The following is a 22,857-nucleotide window of genomic DNA, read 5'->3' as shown; positions in this document are numbered from 1 at the left end:
AATCAGTGGGAAGTTTGCCCAAGTAAAATCTGGATGAGTGAATTCTATATGTTGCATATTCCACAATCCTCTGACAAGACCCAAACCATAATCTCTTTCAAAAGAAAGTTCTGCTGCATTAGCAGTGAGGTGAAGGTTCAACTGCTTTGTGGAAAGAACCAACTTTTTGTATGCAGCTTATTTGATATGTATGAAAAAACGACATCACAAAGAGGGAGAAAATTTTAAATTGTTTCATAAAGAATTATCTATTGCACATCCAGGACTGTCTCAATGAAATCTCAAGATTAGAAATACTGCTGAACTGTTCCATGAATGAGACCTTCTATGAATAATAATACTCTATGAATTGCAATATATAGTTTCACATCCTTTTTTTTTTTGAGAGAGTTGTCAAAGCATTATGGAAGGGGGGAAAATATTCCCCATATTTTAGCATTTTTATATGAACTAGTAAATCTCACTCTCATTGAAAAGACCTGATTCCCTTCTGCCTACACAAACGCTACCAGGTAATTTTGAATGTTTTCTCTGTGCGCATATTTAAGTTCATCAATCACACACTGACATAAATTACAAAGTAAAGGCTGAGACTGCAGCACCAAGTGCTTCATTGCAGTGACAGAGCTTCCCACAAATTGCTGCTTTGCTACAGCTCAGGTTTGCAGAAAAGTTTGACAGTTCTGTCTGCATGACTACTGTTATGCACAGCTCTTGAGTTCCTTAGACCCAAAAGAAACTAGGTGAAGTATCAGTGCAGTAGACAGTGGCCACACATAAAGAACATACATCTGGTTTTCTGTGATGTCCTACTTTTCTGTTGTTGGGATATTTTCCTCTTCCCACAATTCCTCAATCCTCAGGGTTGGCAGGCACAAGAAGGCTGCACAAATTGAAGTTGCAACTATTTGTATGGTTTTCACCAGACAGAATGACACAAGAAAGGTGTATATTTACTACAGGTGTTTATTTATTACATCTTACAAGATGTAAGATGTAATAAATTCTTTCAGGAACTAATTCTACCCTGTAGATTCTTGATTAGTGAAGAAGCAGAATGAATTAGTCTGGTGCACTCAGAAGATGCAGTTTTCAGTGCCATAGTCTCTGTGTGGCATCACATTCCACTGCAACACTGGCTCCTGTATCTTAGGGTCCTAATTCAGTCCCTCAGACTTGACTACACTTGAATGTAAAGAAACTGAAGGGTAGAATAGGACAATGTATTTGAAAACTACAAATAACTCTCTGTATATAATCTCTACAAATAATCTCTCTACACCTCTCTAACTAAAATGTAGAGATTGTTCTGGGAAAATAATTTTTGGAAAACCTGATAATAATTGTATGAAATAACACGCATGGGAAAACTCTAATGTGGCACAGAGCATGAAACAGTCACAGTTAAAACGCTCCAACTTCAGAATATCTTCTTGCTAGAAGCCTGTTTAAGATGCTTTATGAAGAATAAACTGCAGAGTCGTTACCACTAAGTGGAAAGGCACTTTTCCTCTCCCTTTTACACTTGTTATAAATCCGCAGCATACTCACCATAGGAATCACAAAAGCAGCATTTAGCATTACACAGGATGTGCTGAATACAAAAGCACCACAGACCAGTATATTGAAATGATAATTTTAATGCATAGGTATTGTAAATCAGTTAACTTCATCAGAACTGAAATACATATAAAAGTAAAAAATTCTGGTTACAGGTGAGCTCTCTGCTGTACATATGTATATATTATGACCAATACATGGCAAAAAGCATCTGATGACAAAGACTGCCATACATCACTTTTATCACAAGGTGGTGCCAGTGACCCACGAGCACATTCACTTTACAAAACTTGGACAATATTTTGTTTTGTCACCCGCAAGCTATTAGTGCATTTTTTTACATGGAAAATTAAACAAAAAATGGCAAAACAGCACAGTAACTCCCCTTCCCCTTGACTCACAATCCACTGCATTTCTTCATCCAGAATATCACCTCAGCCTACCCTGGAAATTTTCAACAGGCATTAGCTGCACATGTCTAAGTTATACCAGTTCTTGCCATGGTCCTGTCTAAAACATTTAATTTACAAAGAATAGGGCACACTGAGAATTAGGTGTTGTTGATATGCTATTTAACTCCCTAAGCTTGAGGAACATGGGAGCAATTCTCTTATAACAGATAATGAAATCTCTACTGTAGAAACTCAGAATTTCTGTATAGAATACAGACAAAACAACAGGTTTTCATTTACATGCAGCAGATACTTAGTATAATAATACATACTAACACATTTAAATGCACTTCCATGGCAACTTAAAACAGAATTGGTAACACATAAACCAGGTGCAGCATTTTATCTTTGGCAGACAGCTCAGAGGAACTTCAGTAGTATCCTGTACTTCTATCAGTAGTACTCCTATCATCCACTACAATTAATGCAGACAAAGTATTAACAGTGCATCCAGTTCTCTCTGTACATGAAGCAGATAGCTGTGAAACAGTTTACTCTTCCAAAATCATTCATTCTCAATTTGCAGCAGTGTGATTTAGGTTTATTACTGTAACTTCCTTGATCTCAATATTTTGAGTTGCATATCTGATACGACACTTCATTGTAATTTATACATAAAGTAGTAACAGATTTTCACTACACTGATAAAAAGATGATTACATATTTTTTTTTGTACATAAATATATGATTTACATTTTTAAACAGAAGGAGCTTGGCTTAACATGAAACAAACTCTCTTCCTTAGCATTCCACTACTTGATAGTATTTAGGATCCCCTTCCACAAAGAAAAATGGAGTGGAGATAATATATCCATTCATGATTGATTGATAAATGTCAACTGTCTACAAAGCATTTGGTATGTCTTGTGTAAGATAATCTCAATAGATATATCCTTCATCCATCAATGTTAATGTGAATCCAGACTTTCAACAGAATTATACATGTAAAACAAAACAAAAAAACCAACACCAAAACAAATCCCCCAAAAAAACAAACCAAACCAAAAAAAGCAGCACACTAAGCAACTCCAGCAGCTAAAAGTAAAATACACTATGACCTGGTGATATCTTGAGTGTCCAAGTGTGCTAAATTTAGCAGCAGCCCATTCTGTTCTTACATACTACAGCCAGACCATCCACAAGAGATAAGCTGGATGTCTAACTCTAAACCACTTCAAAGGTGAAACTGCAAAATTAATGTTCAAGATTGGCATTTCAGAAGTGATAAATGTGACCTTTCCATCCACTTATGTTACACACAGTTACAGGCTCGGAAGAGATCCTCAGCAAGCAGTATGCAGCTGGAGGTCAAGAAACCTTCATTTATCCACTAAGCAAACACATGCTTTACACTTGTTATAAAAGGCAAAGGGAAAACTCAAGCCAAGTAAATAAATCAGAAATTGTTTGCCCTAGAGAAATGCAGTATGATTATAGGATTAGGGCTTCAGAGACTTGACTTTCTTGTGTCTTCCTAAAAAGAAGAAAAAAAGGGACTACATTTTTTTTTGCAGGCACTTTTCATTAGTGGGCTCATGGAAAAGCAGCATGATTCAAAATATGACAAAAGTATATACAAGTAGCAATTTGAAGAACTTACTTTACCTCAAAATATGCAGTTCTAAATCAGAGAAAACATTTAAACTAAAAACCAAATTCCTACTTCACAAAAAGCCCTTTAAAGATCAACAGTCATGGCTGTTTTGGGGGGGGGGGTGCGGAATGGAACCCCAAAACAAAACCCCTACCGAAATAAATATGGAATTTCCATTTTCCAGTAAACTGCACATTGGAACACATCTTACTGCCTTTACAGTAGTAGCCTCATAGGCCTACTCCTATTCTGAGATGTTAGAGGTTTACCTTGATTCACCCTAGTTATTCCCATACTACCTTAGGAGAAGGCATAGTATAAAAGAATATATACTTTAATGACTTCTTTGGCTTATGTTCACACAGCCCTGAATCCCAGGCATTGCCCAAAGGCACTGAAGTGGCAAACAAGAAGCAGCTGTGCAAGGAGGGCCTTTACACTCTGTGGCACATGTCTGAATACGAAACACCTGTATCAAAATTTTATTATGGTGGCTTAATAGAAACTCTTTTTTCCACTCTTTTCAAAATCAAATGCATCCATGTAACACTCTCTCTCAAATCAACATGAAACTTAAATACCATTACAATTTTGGCCCTTAAAAGGCACACTTGGCAAAGTGATTTGTAGGCAAAAGCTAACATCTGACATGATACAGAGGCATGAGTACACATATACAGAAGTATATCGAGAACCAAAGTCTGTAGATACAGCAAGTAAAGCAAGCACAAAGTCTTTCCTCTGCTCAGCCCATTCATTTTGCAGCAGGATTCTTAGGAGGCTGAAGTTTGTAGGTGCTGAAGTAGTTCACCACTTGCTGAGGGACTTCTGCCAGGACACACTGAGCCAGAGCTTCTTTGGGAGACTTATAAAAAAAGAACACCAAGCTTCAGTTTCCACCAACTGCTAATGAAGATTCTAAAGCAAGTAATAAGCACCTCCTCCAGAAGGCCAACTTAAAGTCTGACATTTTACAGAGGACTTTACACAGTGCCCTTGTGTGACAGACAGATGGAAGCTTCCCTCTTACCTTCTCACTCCTGTTACCATGAATCAGATGGCTGTCTTGTGCCACTGAAGTAACAGGAGCTGAGTAAAGGGCTGCCATGTCTGAAGACACCTTTTGTCACACGAAATACGCAGTGCAGATATGAGACTTCAGCCATGTAAACACACTTCCACTATCTACTTAAGACGACCCTTCAAGGATTTGTCTAAATCATCTGCAATCTTTTGCACCACATCTCATCCACAATAACCATGGATGAGCAGCTATGAGCATTTCTATGGAGCAGCTCTTCTGTAGATACTATTTTTACTGTAAGACTAAGTATCCACAAGAAAAAAAAAATCTCTTTTTCTAGAAACTGAAAGCATTTGACTATATTATATTATACTGAGCAACAACCCCAGTTAATCTACATCCAAGTTCATTAGCATATTCTGTTTCGATTTTGCTCTTTCCCATTTCAGTTTGCCTGAGTTACTCAGATTAAACTAAGAATTTGTATTAAAAGTAAAAATATAAAAGCAAAATAAGAAGTTGTAAGGAGTATTATTAACAAGTTAATACTAAGACATGAAACAAAATTAGAATATATATTAGGATGGAAATAAAAATATTGATCTTATTTGCCCATCCTGAGGAAATTTTGGTGGTTTTTATTTAAGTCAACTATTTTCAACATTATGACACCTAAAATTTGACTTCCATTAGCCTACACATACATTATTGGATTTTACAGAAATTAAAAAATATCAGGACTTTATTCTTTCACCACCTTTTTTTAGATATTTACTTTTATGAAAATGAAAACTATCACCACTACTGTAGCCACACAGAGTTTCTACTGATTTTGACCTCCCTGATTATGACTTAGCCTTGAATGTTAATACTGAACTAAATCGTGAGACTAATCCACATTCATAAATGGGCATCCGCAATAAAAAGAAAAATTACCATAAGAAAAAAGTCATAGTAAGTTTTTTCCTCACAAATAAAAAACCCCATCCATTCATTTAATCAAGCCTGAGAGAGTTTTACAAAGGTAATTCAGCTGCAGAAACTAGCCAGAAATGCAGTGCTGAAACTGAGGGATTTGGGGTTTTTTTAGCATTTGATAAAGACTTAAGAATACATATTGGATACACCACACAAAAGCTTAGAACTAGATGTAGGACATCCTAGCAAGCCCAGCATACCTCTACAATATTTATTAAGCATATCAGTAAGATTACTTACATTTTGGAACTTCCTGAATGGCACAAATTGGACAATGTCTCTGACAGCTGGTTCTCCCGACGAGGACCTAAGAACTCCATCGTCACCATCGAGAAACTCCATGGCATCGAAGTCTGCTCCTCCCACACCAACAATGATAATGGACATGGGCAACTTTGAGGCATTAACTATGGCAGTTCGAGTTTGATCAAGGTCTGTTATCACACCATCCGTTATGATCAGAAGTATAAAGTATTGCTGTCAAAGCAATAAACACTGTGTTATGACTAAGAAATAGCAAACATTTAGCCATGTACACTTAAGGAAACCCACATACAGACTACACAGTGTTGTCACTTTGGCATGTTCAGTGTGCTCACTGAATTTTACAATCAAACATCTAATTTGTAGTCAGGCTTCATCTGTACAATCTGAAAAAGCTTATAAGGACAGCACAGACTTTTAAAAGAAGGCATCAATAAACAGCCACCATCCAAAACTCCAGCGGTATCACCCTTCTTTCCTTCAAAATCCCCAGACAAACCAACAGTTGACCTATTTTCCCATTATTTGTTCTGAGACAGAAGGCAGTTTACTGAGGTTTTGGAAAGGTAACACCTTTGAAATTTTAATTTGTTTCCTTTCAGGACTATCAATATCTTTATGAAACACTACCCTTTACTTAATTCATTGTATCCAGAAAATCCTAAATCACACCTTTCACTGTTGAAACACACAGCCATTTTCAACTCCTCTAATCATGTTTTCTAGCTGCTTCATGAAGTTAATTACCAAAGTGTCTGAGACTACTTTGTAGTACATCAGTAACTTAATTAAGTACCCCGTAAGTTGCTTCCACTATTCTGTCAGGGCTTCTAAAAGTTGGCATCCTAGCACCAAAAATGAGCTAGAAGTACCAAGTCTGGAAATTATCAAATGCTTTTTGAATTTCCAGTCTTCCCTCACTTCATTTCATATGATTACTGAATAGCATAAATTCAAGTCCCAAAGATACTCCCAGTATTTTTGGAAGTCTCTCTTCACTACTTTCCTTCCCATCTGCCTTTATCTGCCTTCAAATAATTGTTCTTCCCTTATCTTGTCTGTTTAGGTATCACCTTTTTTCCCTGCTTTCTGCTAGTCTGTTCCCCCACGTCAGCAAGAACATCTATAAAGCAGTTATGACCATAGAAAGCTATAAGCAACTGCAGCAGGATAGCACATCACACTGGATTTATTTCTATCTTCTCATACTTCCTCCATATTGGAAAAAAAAAACCAGCATCAGTATCAAAAGCCAACCCCAAATGACTATGATATGTATTAAATGTCAAGGGAGTGAATTGTCTTCAATACGTCCTTTCAGGCAGGAAAAATAAATCTCTTGCTAGGCACACCACATGAAATAAAAGTTTAAAAAAACCCAAACAAAAACAAAACCAACAAGAGGTTTCCTCCTTTCCTAAGATATAGACATATATACATATATTTATACTTTTTTTTTTTTACAGCTACTAGTGAAAGACTACCAAGGTAAAACCTTACCAGCCTCATGGCATATGAAAATCCATAGCTCTTTTTCAAATTGGTTTCTACAGATAAATTTACATTTAAAATAGCTAATTTTGTTTCCTGATTTTACATGACATCAAATACACTAGTATTTGTCATCAGTGATTTAGGATTTTGTGAACTTCCATGCATTATAAACATGACTGAATACTCAAGAGTTGGTCTTCAGAATTTCTATTTTTAATAAGGTCAACAACTCATGTAGAAAATTTTAATATGGAGGAGGGCACAGCCCTTACAGCACCTAAACCTTTATAGTACAGGTAATTATCTGTGTTGGTACTTAGGTGTCAGGAGCTATACCATCCACTTCTTCACTACCTTAGTTAATCCTCTCTCCCAGCTATCTAGTGTGAAACAAGGGCTAGTTGAATTTTTTTCACAGCTGAGGTTAAATCACCCTCTCAGATATAAAGGCCTAAATTAGACTTTAGCAACTGTATAACACTGCAAGAGCTTTCAACAGAAGATACCATAAAGGCGTTGTGTACTTTTAAGTTTCTATTTCAAATCTGAAAAGTTTATTTAGTTAATTGATGAAGAGGACTGTCATGTACAATCTGCAAAAAACAACTAGTTTTTCTCTTGTTTTAAGGGTAACAAGCATTTATTCACAAGGTAAAGGGTCAACTGCCAAATGAATACATTCACAAATTTAAAAGAGAAAAAAAGTATTTATATAGAAGAAGGAAAATGAAAAAGTAGAGAAACACAGCGAGTACCATAAAGAACTTACAGATGCTGTTTGCTGCTGAGTAGCTGCAGCAGCAAATCTTGCCACATGATTTATAATTGGAGAAAAATTTGTTGGTCCATATAACTTCACTTGAGGAAGACAGGCTCGATATGCATCAACAATGCCTTGGATCCCTAGAGAACAGAAATAGATCTTTCATTTTTTTTATATTAGATTTAGGGTATTTTGAAGCACCTGATTTTTCTAAAGCTGTATAAATCAGTTACTTGAGGTGATTACGCAAAGATTTAAAACTAACCATGGTGGGAAAAAAAACCCATGCGCAATGGAAGCTTTCAGTTTGACCAATGATTAAGGCACATACATAACATGATTTGCCTTGTGTGAACAGACAGGCCAAATACTCTGTGCTCAAAGGTGTGAAACAACTATAGCAATTCTCTTCACCTGGCAGCTTGTGGTGGTTGGTAGACTGATCAGAGAGGCCACACTGAACAGGCATTAGCAGCACCACACTCAAACCAGACAACCCTACACCGGCAGTGAAGTAGCATAAAGTGTCTTGACAGCACAAAAGAACTGTTCCCAGCCCTGTGCCCTGGCTGTTTAAACCACTTCTTTAACAAGTCATTACAGAAGACAGATGTAATGCTATTTGTCCTAAGTAAGAAATTGGTTGCAAAATTTTTCCTGCTACAGGACTAAACGAATTAATTAATTAGAACAACAAGCTTCAGTTCACTTTTCAAGTGTCTTGATGCTGTCAACTTAGGTATTTTACTCTCTAGGTCTGATGTTACTTTCTCAGACTTACCATTACAGAATGGGTTTGAAGGATTAAAATTTATTGGAAACTCATGAGATACCTGTGAAGACACAGAAAACATAGTCAGGACTGCATATACGATCTCCTCCTGAAGTAAGTGCTTTAAGCTGTCTTAGGTAGTACATTTACACATCCCATTACCTGAAAGGAGGGAGGAACTTGTGCACCAAATCCAAAGGCTGGAAACATCTTATCTCTAAAGAAGCAATTTTAAAGAAAACAAAGTCAGTGCCTTCCATTAAAAGCTGCCATAGTTCAGTAAGTGTAGTTATCACTGCTGCTTTTCATCATTAAAAATGCTATTTAAGAGGCAAAATTAAACAGAGGTTCCTCACTGTAATTGTTTCTGGGACCAAAAGTAGTCTTTAACACCAAACTGGCAAGAATGCAAACATATATTTAAATCAATGCTGCTCTTTTCATCAATTATGAAAAGCCCTGCTGGTCTACAGTAGACATGAACTTATACTTGCAATTATATGATGGTATTTCAGTTCTATAACTTAGCTCACAAGTTTCATTCCAGTATATCTGCAGGCCTATTCGACACTGGTTTAAAAAGCTACCATAAGTGTCTATACATATCTAAAAACATGATCCAAATAGAAATCTAACACTTACGTGTCATAATCCTGAATGACCATCCCGACAGACCAAATGGCTGTTAGGTATTCGTTAACTCCATTAGGGCTGAGGTAATGCAGAGAGTCCGGAGAGCGAGGGTCTCCATTGGAGCCTGTAAAATCTATCCCCACCTGTCAAATGCAGCATTCATATCTCATTGCTCTTAAAGGTTAAATTATGCTTCTTATCTCTGGCAAAGCCAAAGTGAAAACCATGAAAGAGTAGTAAACAGGACATCTACAAATCTAACAGGCACAGTACTTGGATGCGGGTTTCTTGGAATATTAACAATGTCACAACAAAACCCTCAAAAGCTCTGCATCTCTCCAGAAGGGCTGAAATTACTTTCATCTGAATCACAGAATGGTTTGGCTTGGAAGAGGCCTTAAAGATCATCTAGTTCTAACCTCCCTGCCATGGGCAAAGACAGCTTTCACATGACCAGGTTGCTGAAAGCCCCATCCAACTTCGCCTTGAACACTTTCAAGATGGGGCATCTACAGCTTTTCTGGGCACACTGTCAGGTTTTCGCTGTGTTTACTTTCAGTTATTATTCACAGCAGCTCCTCAAAATCTTGTAAATTAATTTAATTCTGTATCTTGATATACACACACCTTTCTTCTCAGAAGTACAACTAGTCAGGCTCCATAGAAGCCTAGAGAGGTCTTTCTCTAACTTCAACAGGTCTCCTTTGCTTTGGTGGTGAAGCATGTTAATAAGGCAAAGACATCATACTGTTACTTGTGATGTATTTGGTTCACAAACTACATAACTTAAGGGTTCTAACCCATATGATGACATCTGTGTGTTGCTTTCAAAGAACAGTAAATTTCTCACTGGTCTCCATCCACACAACTTAGCTAGTTCCTAATGACCATAACCAGAGGTTCAGAACCATTTGCCAAGAGTAAAGACTATTTTTTTCTGAACAGAGTAGAAGCATTCTAGCAAAATAGCTTCCTGCTGCATGCTACAGAACAAAAACAAAGTTGAAAAGAAAAAAAATACAATAATCAAATAAAACACACAGCCAATCAACTCTATACTTCAATTTGCTCCAAAACTCAAAAAGTATTCATATAAATGATTTAACTTACGGTGAAATTCAGCTGACACCCACCCATGATGTAATCAAGGAATGTGCACTCTACAATAATCTAAAAATAGAAGACAGAAATTTTGGGTTTTTCAATGGGAGAAACCCCAGTTAATATTATTGTAGCAACTTCTAAGGTTCCAAATATGTTGTCTTTACCCATTAAAAGCATTAGTTTTGCCCTAGAGCTATCCCACCCACCCACTGTAACCAGGACATTTGCAACACATGCTACCATACAGTCAGTATGACTGCATGACAGTATCAGAATCAGGCCTTCAACAAACTACAGACATACATCAAAGCAGCTCCAAAACAAATTTCATTTATAAAATAACACATTAACACAGAGTTTTTTACTTTGCCATAAAACAGTGAGTTGGGAAATGCAGTGGTTCAGAAATTACTTGAATCAGTAAACCACTTCTCAAGATAAAGGGACAAGGGAGAACAGCTGCAATTCAGGTCTCAATTTGTCTTCTTGTACGAATCAGAGTCCCTTAAATATTCACTGTATGTGGAACTTTCAGACATTTTAAAGTTTCTTACAATTTGAGGATGAAGATATATTAAATGAGAGTTGTTATGCCTTAACACTTAAAACCAGAATCATTCCAGAATATATTACTGACCTCACAATGTTTAACGCTCACAATGCCAGAGTTTTTATAGTTCTTTTTCTTCTGTCTTTTCTTTTCATTGATGCACTCAAATTCAACCTGCATGAATGCAAACAAATCCAACAAAAATATTATAATATCATTTATGCAACAAGTTTAATTATCTTTTATTTCAGAACTGATACTTTGGGCTTATATTAAAAATGAAGTTCATTTCATAATACAGCAAAATTAAACCCAGCCTGCCCAATATCAGCAAGAAAAAAACATATTCTCAAGACAGAAATCCTCTCTTACCCGAAAGTCTACAAACACATTTGTTTTGACAAATGTATTTCAAACAGAGAAAGAAATTCTGTACCATTCTCCCTCCGAGGATTCTGCTAACAGCTCTCTTTTTGGTAAAGACATAGCAATTCAAACAAAGCATCAGTGTTCCAGAAGCTGTGGCTGGAATTGTTATTATTTTTATTATTTAGTATAAATACAAAACTCAAAATATTAGGAAAGTACAAGCATGCACTCTTGTTTATAGATCCCAGTATTTTTAGTGCAGAAATAGTTCTGGAGATTTTACAAGTCTAAAGGAAAATATGGTAAAACATCTTGATAACATACTTATCCATAAAGCAAACACTTTTATGTTGTATTTGCTATGCTAACTTTTGTCTTCAACATGCAAACCCTGCTTATTAAAAGGTTTGGAAACTATTATAGTTCATAAGATCAGGAAGGGTAGTATCACTTTAGAAAAAAGCCACCTAATGTAACATAGCTGCATTTTCGTGCAGTGGCGTAAATACTGAATTTTCTCATATTCACTGAAGTATACATAATAGTTAAGAAGTGCCACATTTTAAAATAAAGGATTAAATAATATTTGAAAAAAATAATACAAGCTGTGGTCTTTTAACTGTAGTTAAATTTGTGCTGCATTCTGTCTTTTGACAATCCAGTGGTTTTTTATTTCTGTATTTTTATGATTAGTGATTTTTTTTTTTGTGCTGATGGTGGGGCATTTAGATACATAATAATAAACTATAACCAAGACATTAATCCTAGGAAAATGGATGAACAATGCAAATGCTGTTTCAGCCTCAACTGCAATAGCAATGTCAAGGTGTAGCCTAGCCCAACTTGGAGGTCACCTGTGGCCAGGTGACCTAGGTTTTGCTGCAATATGAATGAAACAGCTTATCAGGAACACCCAGGCAGCTTAGCCTGTGTAACACTTACAGGTGATGACCGAGATGCTTCCTTCAGTTTTGACAATGTTGTTTGAAAACTTCCTATGAGATCGTGAGACCCATCACTATCATAGTCATAGCACTCAACCTAAAATGCAACATTACTTAGTGTTAGTAACAGAAATGGCCCTGCAAAAACAATGAACACTGAAATGGCAAACCTGAACATCCCAATATTCCTGTATCTCTTATATCACAGAGCTTTTCTTGCATTGAAGTTTCAGAACTGCATAGGGTTGCACTTAAAAAACATTAAAATTGGGTAGATGCCAATACACTCAGTCTTGAATCTAATCTTCTACTCAAGTGAAGGAGACATGAGAATACTAAGTAGTGTCAGGTCTTACATGAGCAAGTAACATCAATTATATTGAAGAACTATGTTTTGAGAGTGATGGGGTGTTGGGAAGAGTAGGAAAACAACACAGGGTTTTTTGCATTCATCATGAATCTGAGCATCCAGCTAAAAATTTAGTAAATCAGTTATGTAAGCAATCGCAAGAGTTTTAGCAACACTTTTATGTTACTTCATTAATCCTCAAAATAACAAAGAATTCATAAGCATATGAAGGTTCAGCCCTAAAGCTAGAAACAATATATGATTTTTTATTTTTTAAGATTAGAAAATTTAAACAGCGGATCTGTTAAACTTTGATCTACACTTCACGGATCTGAATGCCAACTAAAAATCTCTTTTCTTACAGTGAGAGTTGAGTGATAAGCTTTGTTATTTAATCAATGCACTCTTCTAACAGCCCAATCTGCCAAAGAAGGCAGAAGTGAAAAACAATTGTTTTTTTCTCTTTGAAAACGTGATCAACCTGTCTTTCTACATAAAAAGCTGGTTATTTATCTATAAAAGCTTATGTTAATTTCATCCACTTCTGGTATTTTATTTCAGTTCAGCAACACAGACATGAGAGCTAACTTAATCAAACCACATAAAAACATACTAAAATAATTTAATAATGATGATGATAAATAGAAACAATAATAAATCAAGAGTCAAGTAGGCATCCCACATTACTTGGAATCAAAATGCAAACTTCGAGAAAAATGTTCAGAGTATGTATGGCTTAAACTGAACAGTTATTTGCATGTCCATCTTTCAAGTCTAAAAATATTGTTACTTACATTCAAGAATCAATTTAACTGATTACTTGAGCATTTCAGATAGAAATAAAAAAGCAAAACAAACAACTTCAACATACACTTGAGTTTCTGAAAGAAATTAAATTTCTGACAACAAACAGGAATATTGAAGTACAAAACATGATGTGTAGATTGGGAGTTCTACTGCACAGAACATACCTCTATCTTGCAGTTTGCACTACTATAATATTTTGAATTCACTAATAAATAAAAAAATGCATGCACATGCACAAAACAGCACCTTAAATTATACAAGCAGTCAAAGAACCAACAGGCTAATTAATGTTCATGGCAGTTGCTATGTAAATTCTTCTGAATGTCATAAATTATGCCAATCAAATACTCAGCGAAGTGCTTCAGTAGCTAAAATTTAAAATTGAACATATTTCCTGACCCAATAGTTCTGATACCTGCTAGCACAGGTAGTAAATGTATCTCCTTTTTATTTCAAAGGCATAAAAATTTGTCTTGCTTGACATGTTTGACCATTTAAGCCAATTTATAATATTTATTCCAGACAAGAGAGAAATAGTTCCTTTTTTTTCATATATGCCCTCCTGGACATGCAATAGCAGTAGGGAACAATGTGATTTAACATACTTTTCCCAGCAGAATTAGGCATGCATGCTCCAGCTGAAAGACTCACATCTGAGACACAGAAAAACTTCAGTGACTGCAAACACACTCACATGGAACATAACCATGAATCCAGAAGATAAAGGATCAACTTGGTTTGTGCACTGCTGGGCGTACACAAACTAAGCCTTTAAAGAGGTGAAAAGCCACTCATAGAAAAATTGCTGGTTTTACTTACTATGCCAAACAGCCCATTACACATGCAACTGTGTGCATATAAAAGTGTTAAAGGCATTGTTTAATCTTTCAATAACATTCCACAATACAATCCTGACTACATTTTAATGTTTGAAGTGATAGGTCCTGCATTTCTAAGTGAAGGCATAATCAAACTGCCTGTCTGCAAGTCTGTAACTATTCCAAGTCTATTTCCTCTGGATATAAACCTGCACTTCCCAGGTAAGATTTCAAAAAACAGACTTTAATAAAATGATGATAGAGCTGAGAATAACTCTTCAGAGATACATTTAGATCAATGGTCTATAGCTTTAGTATGGCTGTTTACTGAAAAGGAGAAATATATTTATAGTATATGGAGATGTAAGAGCTGTCCCAGTTGTTTTGGGGACAAGGGAAGCAGAAAGGAATGAGATGGAAAAAACACAGAAGCAGCAAGAGAAGAAGGTTCTGGGCTTGTAAAGTTGTTAATTAGTCTCCTCTATAAATATGTATTTAAATCCATTCAGGTGCTGGTAAAACCCAGATCCCCGTGGCTGTTAAGGATTTTCCAGGACTGCCTCAAGTCATATGACTAATACCCATTACATGCAAATCATGCTCTAAGTTTTCCTTCCCAGAGGAAGAACATCAAAGATAGCAGTTTGCTGCACTTGGGTTTTCAGGGGTCTTTTTCAAATGCTAAAATACCAGGTTTCTAACATGATCATAATAGCTTATAAATGGCATTTTGATTGGCTGTTTACCTTCAGTTCCACCCCTAAAGGGAATTCCTGAAGAAAAATATTCAATAGTTAAACAATTTATTCAAGATAAAATTGGAAAATAGAAAATACTAAAGCCCTAGTAAAAGTATTACTTCACAGGTTTGATTAAATTTCTGAAAGAAAATTCAGTTTTATATGAAGAGGAAAAGTTGCTTAAACTGGTATTCACAAGTTATATCTGACCCACATCTGTTAGCTAGTATATTAAATGTAATTTATTTTATCAGGCAGTATATTAAAAATTTCATTAATGTTACCTGTTCCACCAGCAACAAAGTATTACAAGATCCATCACATAGAACAAAGCATATATTTTAGCCTTTAACATGCTTCTTTCACTGCACAGTATCTTTAACACCACCAGTATTAGCTGATGCCATGCTAGAACTGTACAATAAAAATAAGAAAGTGCATTGGACATTTCAAAGATACTTGTGTTCAACTGGTTTCCCAGATTTTCAAAGACCAGCTTCTACCACATAATGCATCACAAAATGTGCAGGGTTTTCCTTTTTTCCCCTAAAATATCTATCTGTGCCTTTCAAATAAGAAACCTAATATTTTCAATTAATTTTGAAACAAAAAACCTGCAGTAACTAGAATAACATATCTTCCCCTTGTTACATATTTTAACTTTTAATGCATTAATTTATACACACATTTAATATATGTTACCTTGATTGACTTATCCATGTCACTGTAACACAGAGAATTGAGAGAGATTTTAAAGGGCCTCCAAACAGGATTCAGGTTGTTTTTAATAACCTGTTGGGAAAAAAAGAGGCAGAACACCATTGTTCACAGGGGTAGAAAGCAGTCATCATGATGGATCATACCTTCATGCCATGATTTTTGTATGCAGACAACAATTGACTAACGCTGCTGTCAATGCACTCCAAATCCCAATACACAGGATATAAATCAAACTACTCTTAACATGCCATTGTTCAAAAAGAGATTAGTCTCTTTCAGCTCCATTTTTTGCTAGACTTCTCCACCACCTACTTATATCCTTCAGCTACTGCACTGTAAAAAGTTAAATTTATCATTACAGAAATAAGATACTGGTTGCTTTCTTTTAATAAACACACATATATACATATACATATAAAGCCATGCATTACCAAAAACATGTGTAAAAATATTACATTGGAATTTCTGAATACATCAGTGCTTCAGAGATTACAACACACTCCCACATATTATTTATTCTGAAATGTCATTTATGGAAATATGACCTCAAGAAATTCATGGTGTAGTAAAGTAAGAACAGTGCATGAGGATAAAAGGCCTCTCAAGTAAAACACTAGTGTTATTTACAAATAATACTGAAAGATCTTCAAAATTTGTCTTTATCTATAAATATACCCAATACACCAAATAATGATCTTAAAAAAGTACAAGAAAGTACACATAATATGTGCTACTTAATTAATAACACCTTACAATAGTAATACTTTCAGCACTGTAGGAGTGTTGTGAAAAATCTCTCTTGAAAATGAAACCAATAGAAACAGTAGGTAGAAAAAAGAGGTTTTTCTGAACCAGTAACATAAAGAACTAATCCACTAGACATTTCTAGGCTGAAACAACAAATTCTGGATTTACTCCTAAAGTTGATGACTGAAATCATAATAGAAAAGATGCACCTTAAGCAGAAGAATCACCTCATAAGAGAAAATGTAAGTCTGACAAAAAGGATTTATAGTTCTTCAACATCCATACTTCAAAATGAATACAGTCACCACTTCCTATGGGTACAGCACCTCAGCTGTAATGGGGCCCTGAGCTGCCACTACAGTGAGACATTCTGAAACTACTCTTAGACTGTCAGTTGCTGTCAGAGGACCCATACACCTCCTCCTGGGTGAAAGGCTGCTGCTGCTCAAGCACGTTTCCCCTCTGCATTCTCCTTGGCTTGCCCTTGCTATGCAAGCATTTAGCACCATTACTTTCACTAGTAAAGGGTACAGCCAGGTGACACTTTCCTAAGAACAGCAGAGTCAGGAATGCCCAAGTCCTACCCCAGCACTTGGTAGAACTGAGCAAATGTCTCTGAGTATGCAGCTCTTTTTCAAAATATTTCTTTTCTCCTAGATTGCTGAAAGTTAGTGGGAAAAAAAAGTGACTTCTTTCCAAACAGAACGGCATATATTGAAATCAGCATGAAGAGAATAAGGTAGATTTCCCAGAAAAGTCAGTGGAAGAGATGATGCAATTTCTAGCTAGTCTGCATATCAACTCCAGGATAGTCAATTCTTTTTGTAAGGCATTTTATCGCTAGTGCTGTGACACACTGGAAATTAAATAACCTTAACCTCTTTGTTGTTAACTGAATATATCCTACCTCTGTTCTGTGAACCATCACCCAGTTTCCATCTCCAGTCTGTTTGTGGAATTCCAGATAAGGATCTGACTTTCCAAAAAAATCCTGTATTTAAATAACATGCAATTATTTCAGAACAGCCCGTAGAGCGAATACCATTAAATTCCAGTTAACACACACTTAGATTAACAAAAAGTAAATTCAGGGAACAACAGCTTTAGATGATGAAATGCAAATCTGATTATATTACCACCTGTGAAAGAGGAAAAGAAAGTGGCGAATGTCCTTCGATTTAGAAGAAAAATGTCCACACATCAAATACCTGACAGTTCAAGCAAAATACTTATAGCTATAGTACTACAGTGGATAGACAGGAAACTAAGGAGTTAAAAAAAATCATGAAATCAAAAGGTAAAAATAGAAACATTTTTCTATTATTTTTCTAGTTTTATTTTTTAAAGTCTCTCGATAGCCAGCCCTACAGTAAACATAAAAATTCATACACACCAAGTACACTTTTCACCATTTATTTCAGAGAGGTAATGGGCAACCATTTATATATCCATTGAAAGCAATGGATATACAAAACTCCATTTTATCTATGAATAAATGTAAAGATTTACATTTAAACAACATTACATGTTGCTCACAGATTACCCCTGAAATGCATTTATCTTACTTAGAAATACATTACAATTCATTTCAAAACAGTTCATTAATGAAGTTACTCTGCAGGAATCTTATTTCAATTTCTTTTTTAGTATAAGTAAAATCTTAATGGATTTTATTTTATAGGCAAAAAAGAGAAAGAATACTCAAATGTTTCCTGCTTTGACAAGACTCTGATTTACTACTTTATCAGAGAAACAGCAATCACTTAAATACCTTATTGTCCAGTTTCCTTGCTTCTAATTCCAATACAACCACCCTGTTATCCTTTACTTCTTCTGCTGTAATCTAGGTAGGCAAACAAAATATTTCAGTTTACTCATATTCACAGAATTCCTACGACATGCCCATTAAAAAAGCCCGCGTGTTTTCTCACAAGTGACGCATTAAAAAATGGGGGTGGGAAGGAGAGGAACAATTTGATTTGACACTGAGATTCCATTCCATCTATTTGCCATAAATGATAGCACTGACAAAAATATGCCCCAAAGAGTAGCCCAGTGGATGCCCTAATGATGTTTGCAATGGGGCTTACAATACAGAAGGTGGACAGCTATTCAATGACAAAGATAGATTAGTGGAGGAAAAAAGTATGCTTTACAGCACTGTAGAATAGACTCCCTGTATTTAAGCCACTAACTAAAGATATAACCCAGAAACAATTAAGGATGAACTCTGAAGACATTTATTTCTTAACTCTCTTACCGTAATGCTTCCGCTTCCAGCAGGTTTGCCATTTTTAAGTACTAACGGTTTTGTCAGAGTCCTGCTAGAAACTATCTGCCAAGACAAAATTTGAGTATCAAGCATTATTAACACAATTTAATAGATTTTCAAAGGAATTAAACGAGTTCGTGAGGTATTTTCATTTTAGTAATTTTCCTCTTTGGGAAGATGACAGCATTACATTTACTTACCATAATCTTCTATAAATAAATAGGTTATACTTTATTCACTTCAAAATTTTAAAACACACATGCAGATGAACATATGCAGAGCTCCAGGAGTAATAAGAATTAAAATGTTTTCTAGTAACATGACACACATTCATGGACAAAGATAATACCTTAGGTTCCAATGTCAAATTGTTCTTTATGTTCTCCACACATACCTTTAAAATGCATGCAAGGCATATTTCATAAATGGATTCAGGAAATAGATTTATAAACACAATGCCTGTCACTCAAAAAAATCATCAGCCTTCCCCTGCACAGTTTCCAGCTGATTTTATTTTACCCTATTCAGGCAATGCTTCCTCAGAAGTGTGTCTACTCTTCCTTTACCTTAAGAACGAATTATTAATTTTTAATTTACATTGAATTTCAGTTCACAATGCCTCTTTATTTTAAGTGCATTATAAGGATAAATGCTTAAGACACAAGGCAGGAACAATCCTAAGACAACTCTTCTGAGAAGTGCCTTTGAAGGATCTATTCAAAAGAACAAGTTTAAAAGAAGCTGCCCAATTGTCATAGCATCAATAGCAGAATATGAGTGGGAAACAGAAGTAAATCTACAGCTGGCAGAGCTAGGATCATTGCTTGCATCGAGTGGAAAGCAGATTACAAGGATAACATGGCCCTTGTGAGCACTCATACGCTGTTCTACACTGATTCTCTTTTTTGGGAGCATAAAAATAGGAATTTGAGCATTACAGTAAATAAATAGCAATTACTACAACTTTGTGCTCATTGAAAGCCCACTTACTTTTAGATAGCAATCCAACAGTCACCATCCTAGAGCACATTCAGGGCATCGTCTCAAAACCTTTTGCAAATAAAATGCATATACACTGAACTGAGACTTGAAAAGTCAAATGAAGACCACCCTATTCAACTTAAGAGTACTCCAACTACACAAGAACAGAGTGATAAATTCAAGGTAAAAGTGGCTAATGATTTTCAGTAACTTAATTCTAAGGGAAATCATCTGCATGCTTACCTGTCCCAGCGTACATTCTAATTCTCCTAAGAAGTCATCATCACTCAGATCATAGGTTTTGTTATCAATGTCATATATTCCAAACTTAAGTTTCTGAACAAGCTCAAAATAATAATCAATTAAGAATTTCTTGGAAAACTTTGGGTTCAAGGAATTCTTAACTCTTTCTGTACGATCAACCTGAAATTAGAAAGATACCACTTTATCCGGTATTTCCCAAACTAAACAAGCAAGCAAATCAAATATCATATTATTAAATATATTCAAAAGTTCTTAAAGTACAAAGGAGTATCTTCCTATAAACCTTTCATCAAATATAAGTTATATTACAAAATATTATATTATATATACATATTATATTTCAAAATCCACTGCTCTAAGTTAGGGATACTTGACCTATTTTTCATCACTCCCTCTAAGGTGGGACCTATTCCTACACAGGAAAGACCAACATAAAATCTTGTATTGTCAAATCCAGGCTGAGACCCCAGTTTTGGAATACTCTATTTATAAAAGCACAACAAACCTCTTAGAAAGTTTCTTCTGTTGGTCCACATATGGTTGGGGAACAGTGCTAAAAATCAGATAGCTGTAAATATTTAACAGCAAATGATTATTCATGTGCTGGCCATGTAACTATTTGTTGTGGTTTGACATAGCTTGGTTTTTAGTTAAGGGAAAAATCCAAACCTACTAGACTATTACACATATAATCTAATAAAAAGTATTCAAAAGTGCTGGTACAAAATTAAATTATTTTAATGAAAACATATGCTGTAGTGTTTTAAAAGGTCCAGCAAGCAGATTTGTGAGAAGCATCAGGATGTACCTCATACCACTGCTGACCACTTGTGTTCTGGAGAAGCACACACAGAGGATCTGACTTGGAACCAACATCTTTATCCAAGAGATTGGTGCAGGCAATAGTCAGCTCCACCTTTGTCACACACTGTGCCGCCATTTCTTACACTAGAAAGCAGCAACAGAAATCATCATTAAAATGGACTAAAAAGCAAACAATAGGATTGTCACAATGCATTAACTCTCTAACTGATCACAAGAAGTGTTAGCTTGTCAAAAGTGATAATTTGAGGTTACAAATGCAAATTTTAAAATTTATGATGTACCAACATTATTATAGCATTATTACTGCCACACTCTTGTTTTTTCCACAAAGGTATAAAAATTAATTTCAAAATCTGCTCATAAAAAACAAGATCAGGTTTCTGAGAATGCCCAAGGAACCAAATGAAAAATGGCATATACCTCAAAGAAGGCATGGTGGTTTGAATTGCTGACAATAAAACTTCAGAAGCTTTAAATGAAATCCAAAAGCCCACATGAATGCCAGTATCTTAGAGATATTATTAATAATTCCATGAATAGGGAAAACACATTGTATTATATACTCCTTTACCAAATCTTTGTAACAAAGTGCTGAAACCATAAGCATGGGAGAATTGGAAAAGTCATTTAAGCAGGTAACAGGTTATCTTGCTTTAGTAAATGTAAAAAAAAACAACTACAAATTTTAATAATAAGGATAAACACTTTGAAGTCAAGTAATAACACAGAAATTGGGGGAACTGTTCTTTCTGAAGATCCATTAAAAAAAAAGAATAACTGAAAGCATTTTTACATTTTCTTTTAAAGTACCTCCAGCATTGTCCACTGGACAATGTCCACTAAGACCAACACATATTACAATCCTACAGAAACAACTTGATTATCAATTATGAATCCCACACTGGCATAACATGCATTTGCAAGCCCAAGAAGGTCTGAGCAGCAGATTATTTTCTATAGATATACATATATATATAAATCTCCATAATGATACATTTCAAGGATAGAGTTGATAATTTCCATCAACTCTCAGGGAAGTAAACCTCTACAGTACAATTGTTCTTGGCTCAGAGAGTAAAACTTCCAAATCTTTACACAAGCAGCCTACCCTGAAAGCTCCCAAGCCTCTTTAATTTCAGGTTTGCCTTCTCTCCAGTAAACCCACAGTCTAAACCAAGTTTAGACTGTGGGTTTACTGGAGAGAAGGCAAACCTGAAATTAGGCCAACCAGTCTAATCCCTCTGGATTAATTTACCTTAAAAGTGCATGAGATACCAAAGAGAACAAGGCAGAAGGAAAGGCATCTGCTCCTATCTGGTCAGCTCCCTAGCAACATAAGTATTCATATTTGAATATGAAACTTTACTTAACCCAACCCAGCTCTATTCCTTTCACTGTATTCATAAGACTTTTCATGAAAAGGAGTAATATTTTAGAGGTAAAAAGGAAAAGGAATATGGAAAAGACAAAGAACAAACTGAAAATAGGAGAAAGAAAACGTTGTGGGGTCTGAGGGAATTTTCCTCAGGCTTCTTGTATTCTACTAGGGCACAATTCACATCTCAGCTTCATTTTGCTATCTCAGTGATGAACCTTTTGGACACTGAAGTACATATAAATTATCTGTAAAAGAAAACTCAAACATTCATGCACATATTTTAACAAGCATGTCAGATTCATAGAAGTCCTCATGCACCTCCCAAAACCTAAATGGGATTTCTTCCTTGAGTATCTTTTTGCTCCCATGACTTTCATAAAGTTTAATTCATTGACCTTGAGGAGAAAAGAGTGAAGGTCTAAGCACTAAAATAATTTTTAGACCAATGGTTTTTA

General features: G+C 35.5%; 1 protein-coding gene across 3 annotated transcripts in view; it reads right to left on the bottom strand.

The window, feature by feature from the left end:
• Positions 1 to 1,631: 1,631 nt before the first annotated feature.
• CPNE3 (copine 3) overlaps positions 1,632 to 22,857 on the bottom strand; it is a 29,039-nt gene continuing 7,813 nt past the window's right edge. For all 3 annotated transcript variants that reach the window (XM_030971434.1, XM_030971435.1, XM_030971437.1), the window contains 15 exons: positions 21,008 to 21,147; positions 20,179 to 20,358; positions 18,943 to 19,017; positions 18,454 to 18,525; positions 17,590 to 17,673; positions 15,918 to 16,007; positions 12,500 to 12,598; positions 11,276 to 11,362; positions 10,645 to 10,704; positions 9,544 to 9,677; positions 9,064 to 9,118; positions 8,911 to 8,962; positions 8,136 to 8,269; positions 5,849 to 6,085; positions 1,632 to 4,471 (listed from right to left, as the gene is read on the bottom strand). In XM_030971434.1, coding sequence (XP_030827294.1) covers positions 4,361 to 4,471; positions 5,849 to 6,085; positions 8,136 to 8,269; positions 8,911 to 8,962; positions 9,064 to 9,118; positions 9,544 to 9,677; positions 10,645 to 10,704; positions 11,276 to 11,362; positions 12,500 to 12,598; positions 15,918 to 16,007; positions 17,590 to 17,673; positions 18,454 to 18,525; positions 18,943 to 19,017; positions 20,179 to 20,358; positions 21,008 to 21,139 — 1,602 coding nt within the window. In that variant the 5' untranslated portion in view covers positions 21,140 to 21,147 and the 3' untranslated portion in view covers positions 1,632 to 4,360. The remainder of the gene's footprint in view (positions 4,472 to 5,848; positions 6,086 to 8,135; positions 8,270 to 8,910; positions 8,963 to 9,063; positions 9,119 to 9,543; positions 9,678 to 10,644; positions 10,705 to 11,275; positions 11,363 to 12,499; positions 12,599 to 15,917; positions 16,008 to 17,589; positions 17,674 to 18,453; positions 18,526 to 18,942; positions 19,018 to 20,178; positions 20,359 to 21,007; positions 21,148 to 22,857) is intronic.

Source organism: Camarhynchus parvulus, chromosome 2 (assembly GCF_901933205.1).
Source record: "Camarhynchus parvulus chromosome 2, STF_HiC, whole genome shotgun sequence".
In the NCBI taxonomy this organism is placed as follows: Eukaryota; Metazoa; Chordata; class Aves; order Passeriformes; family Thraupidae; genus Camarhynchus; species Camarhynchus parvulus.
The sequence above is the reverse complement of the archived record's forward strand: the minus strand, read 5'-3'. Positions and strand labels throughout refer to the sequence as shown.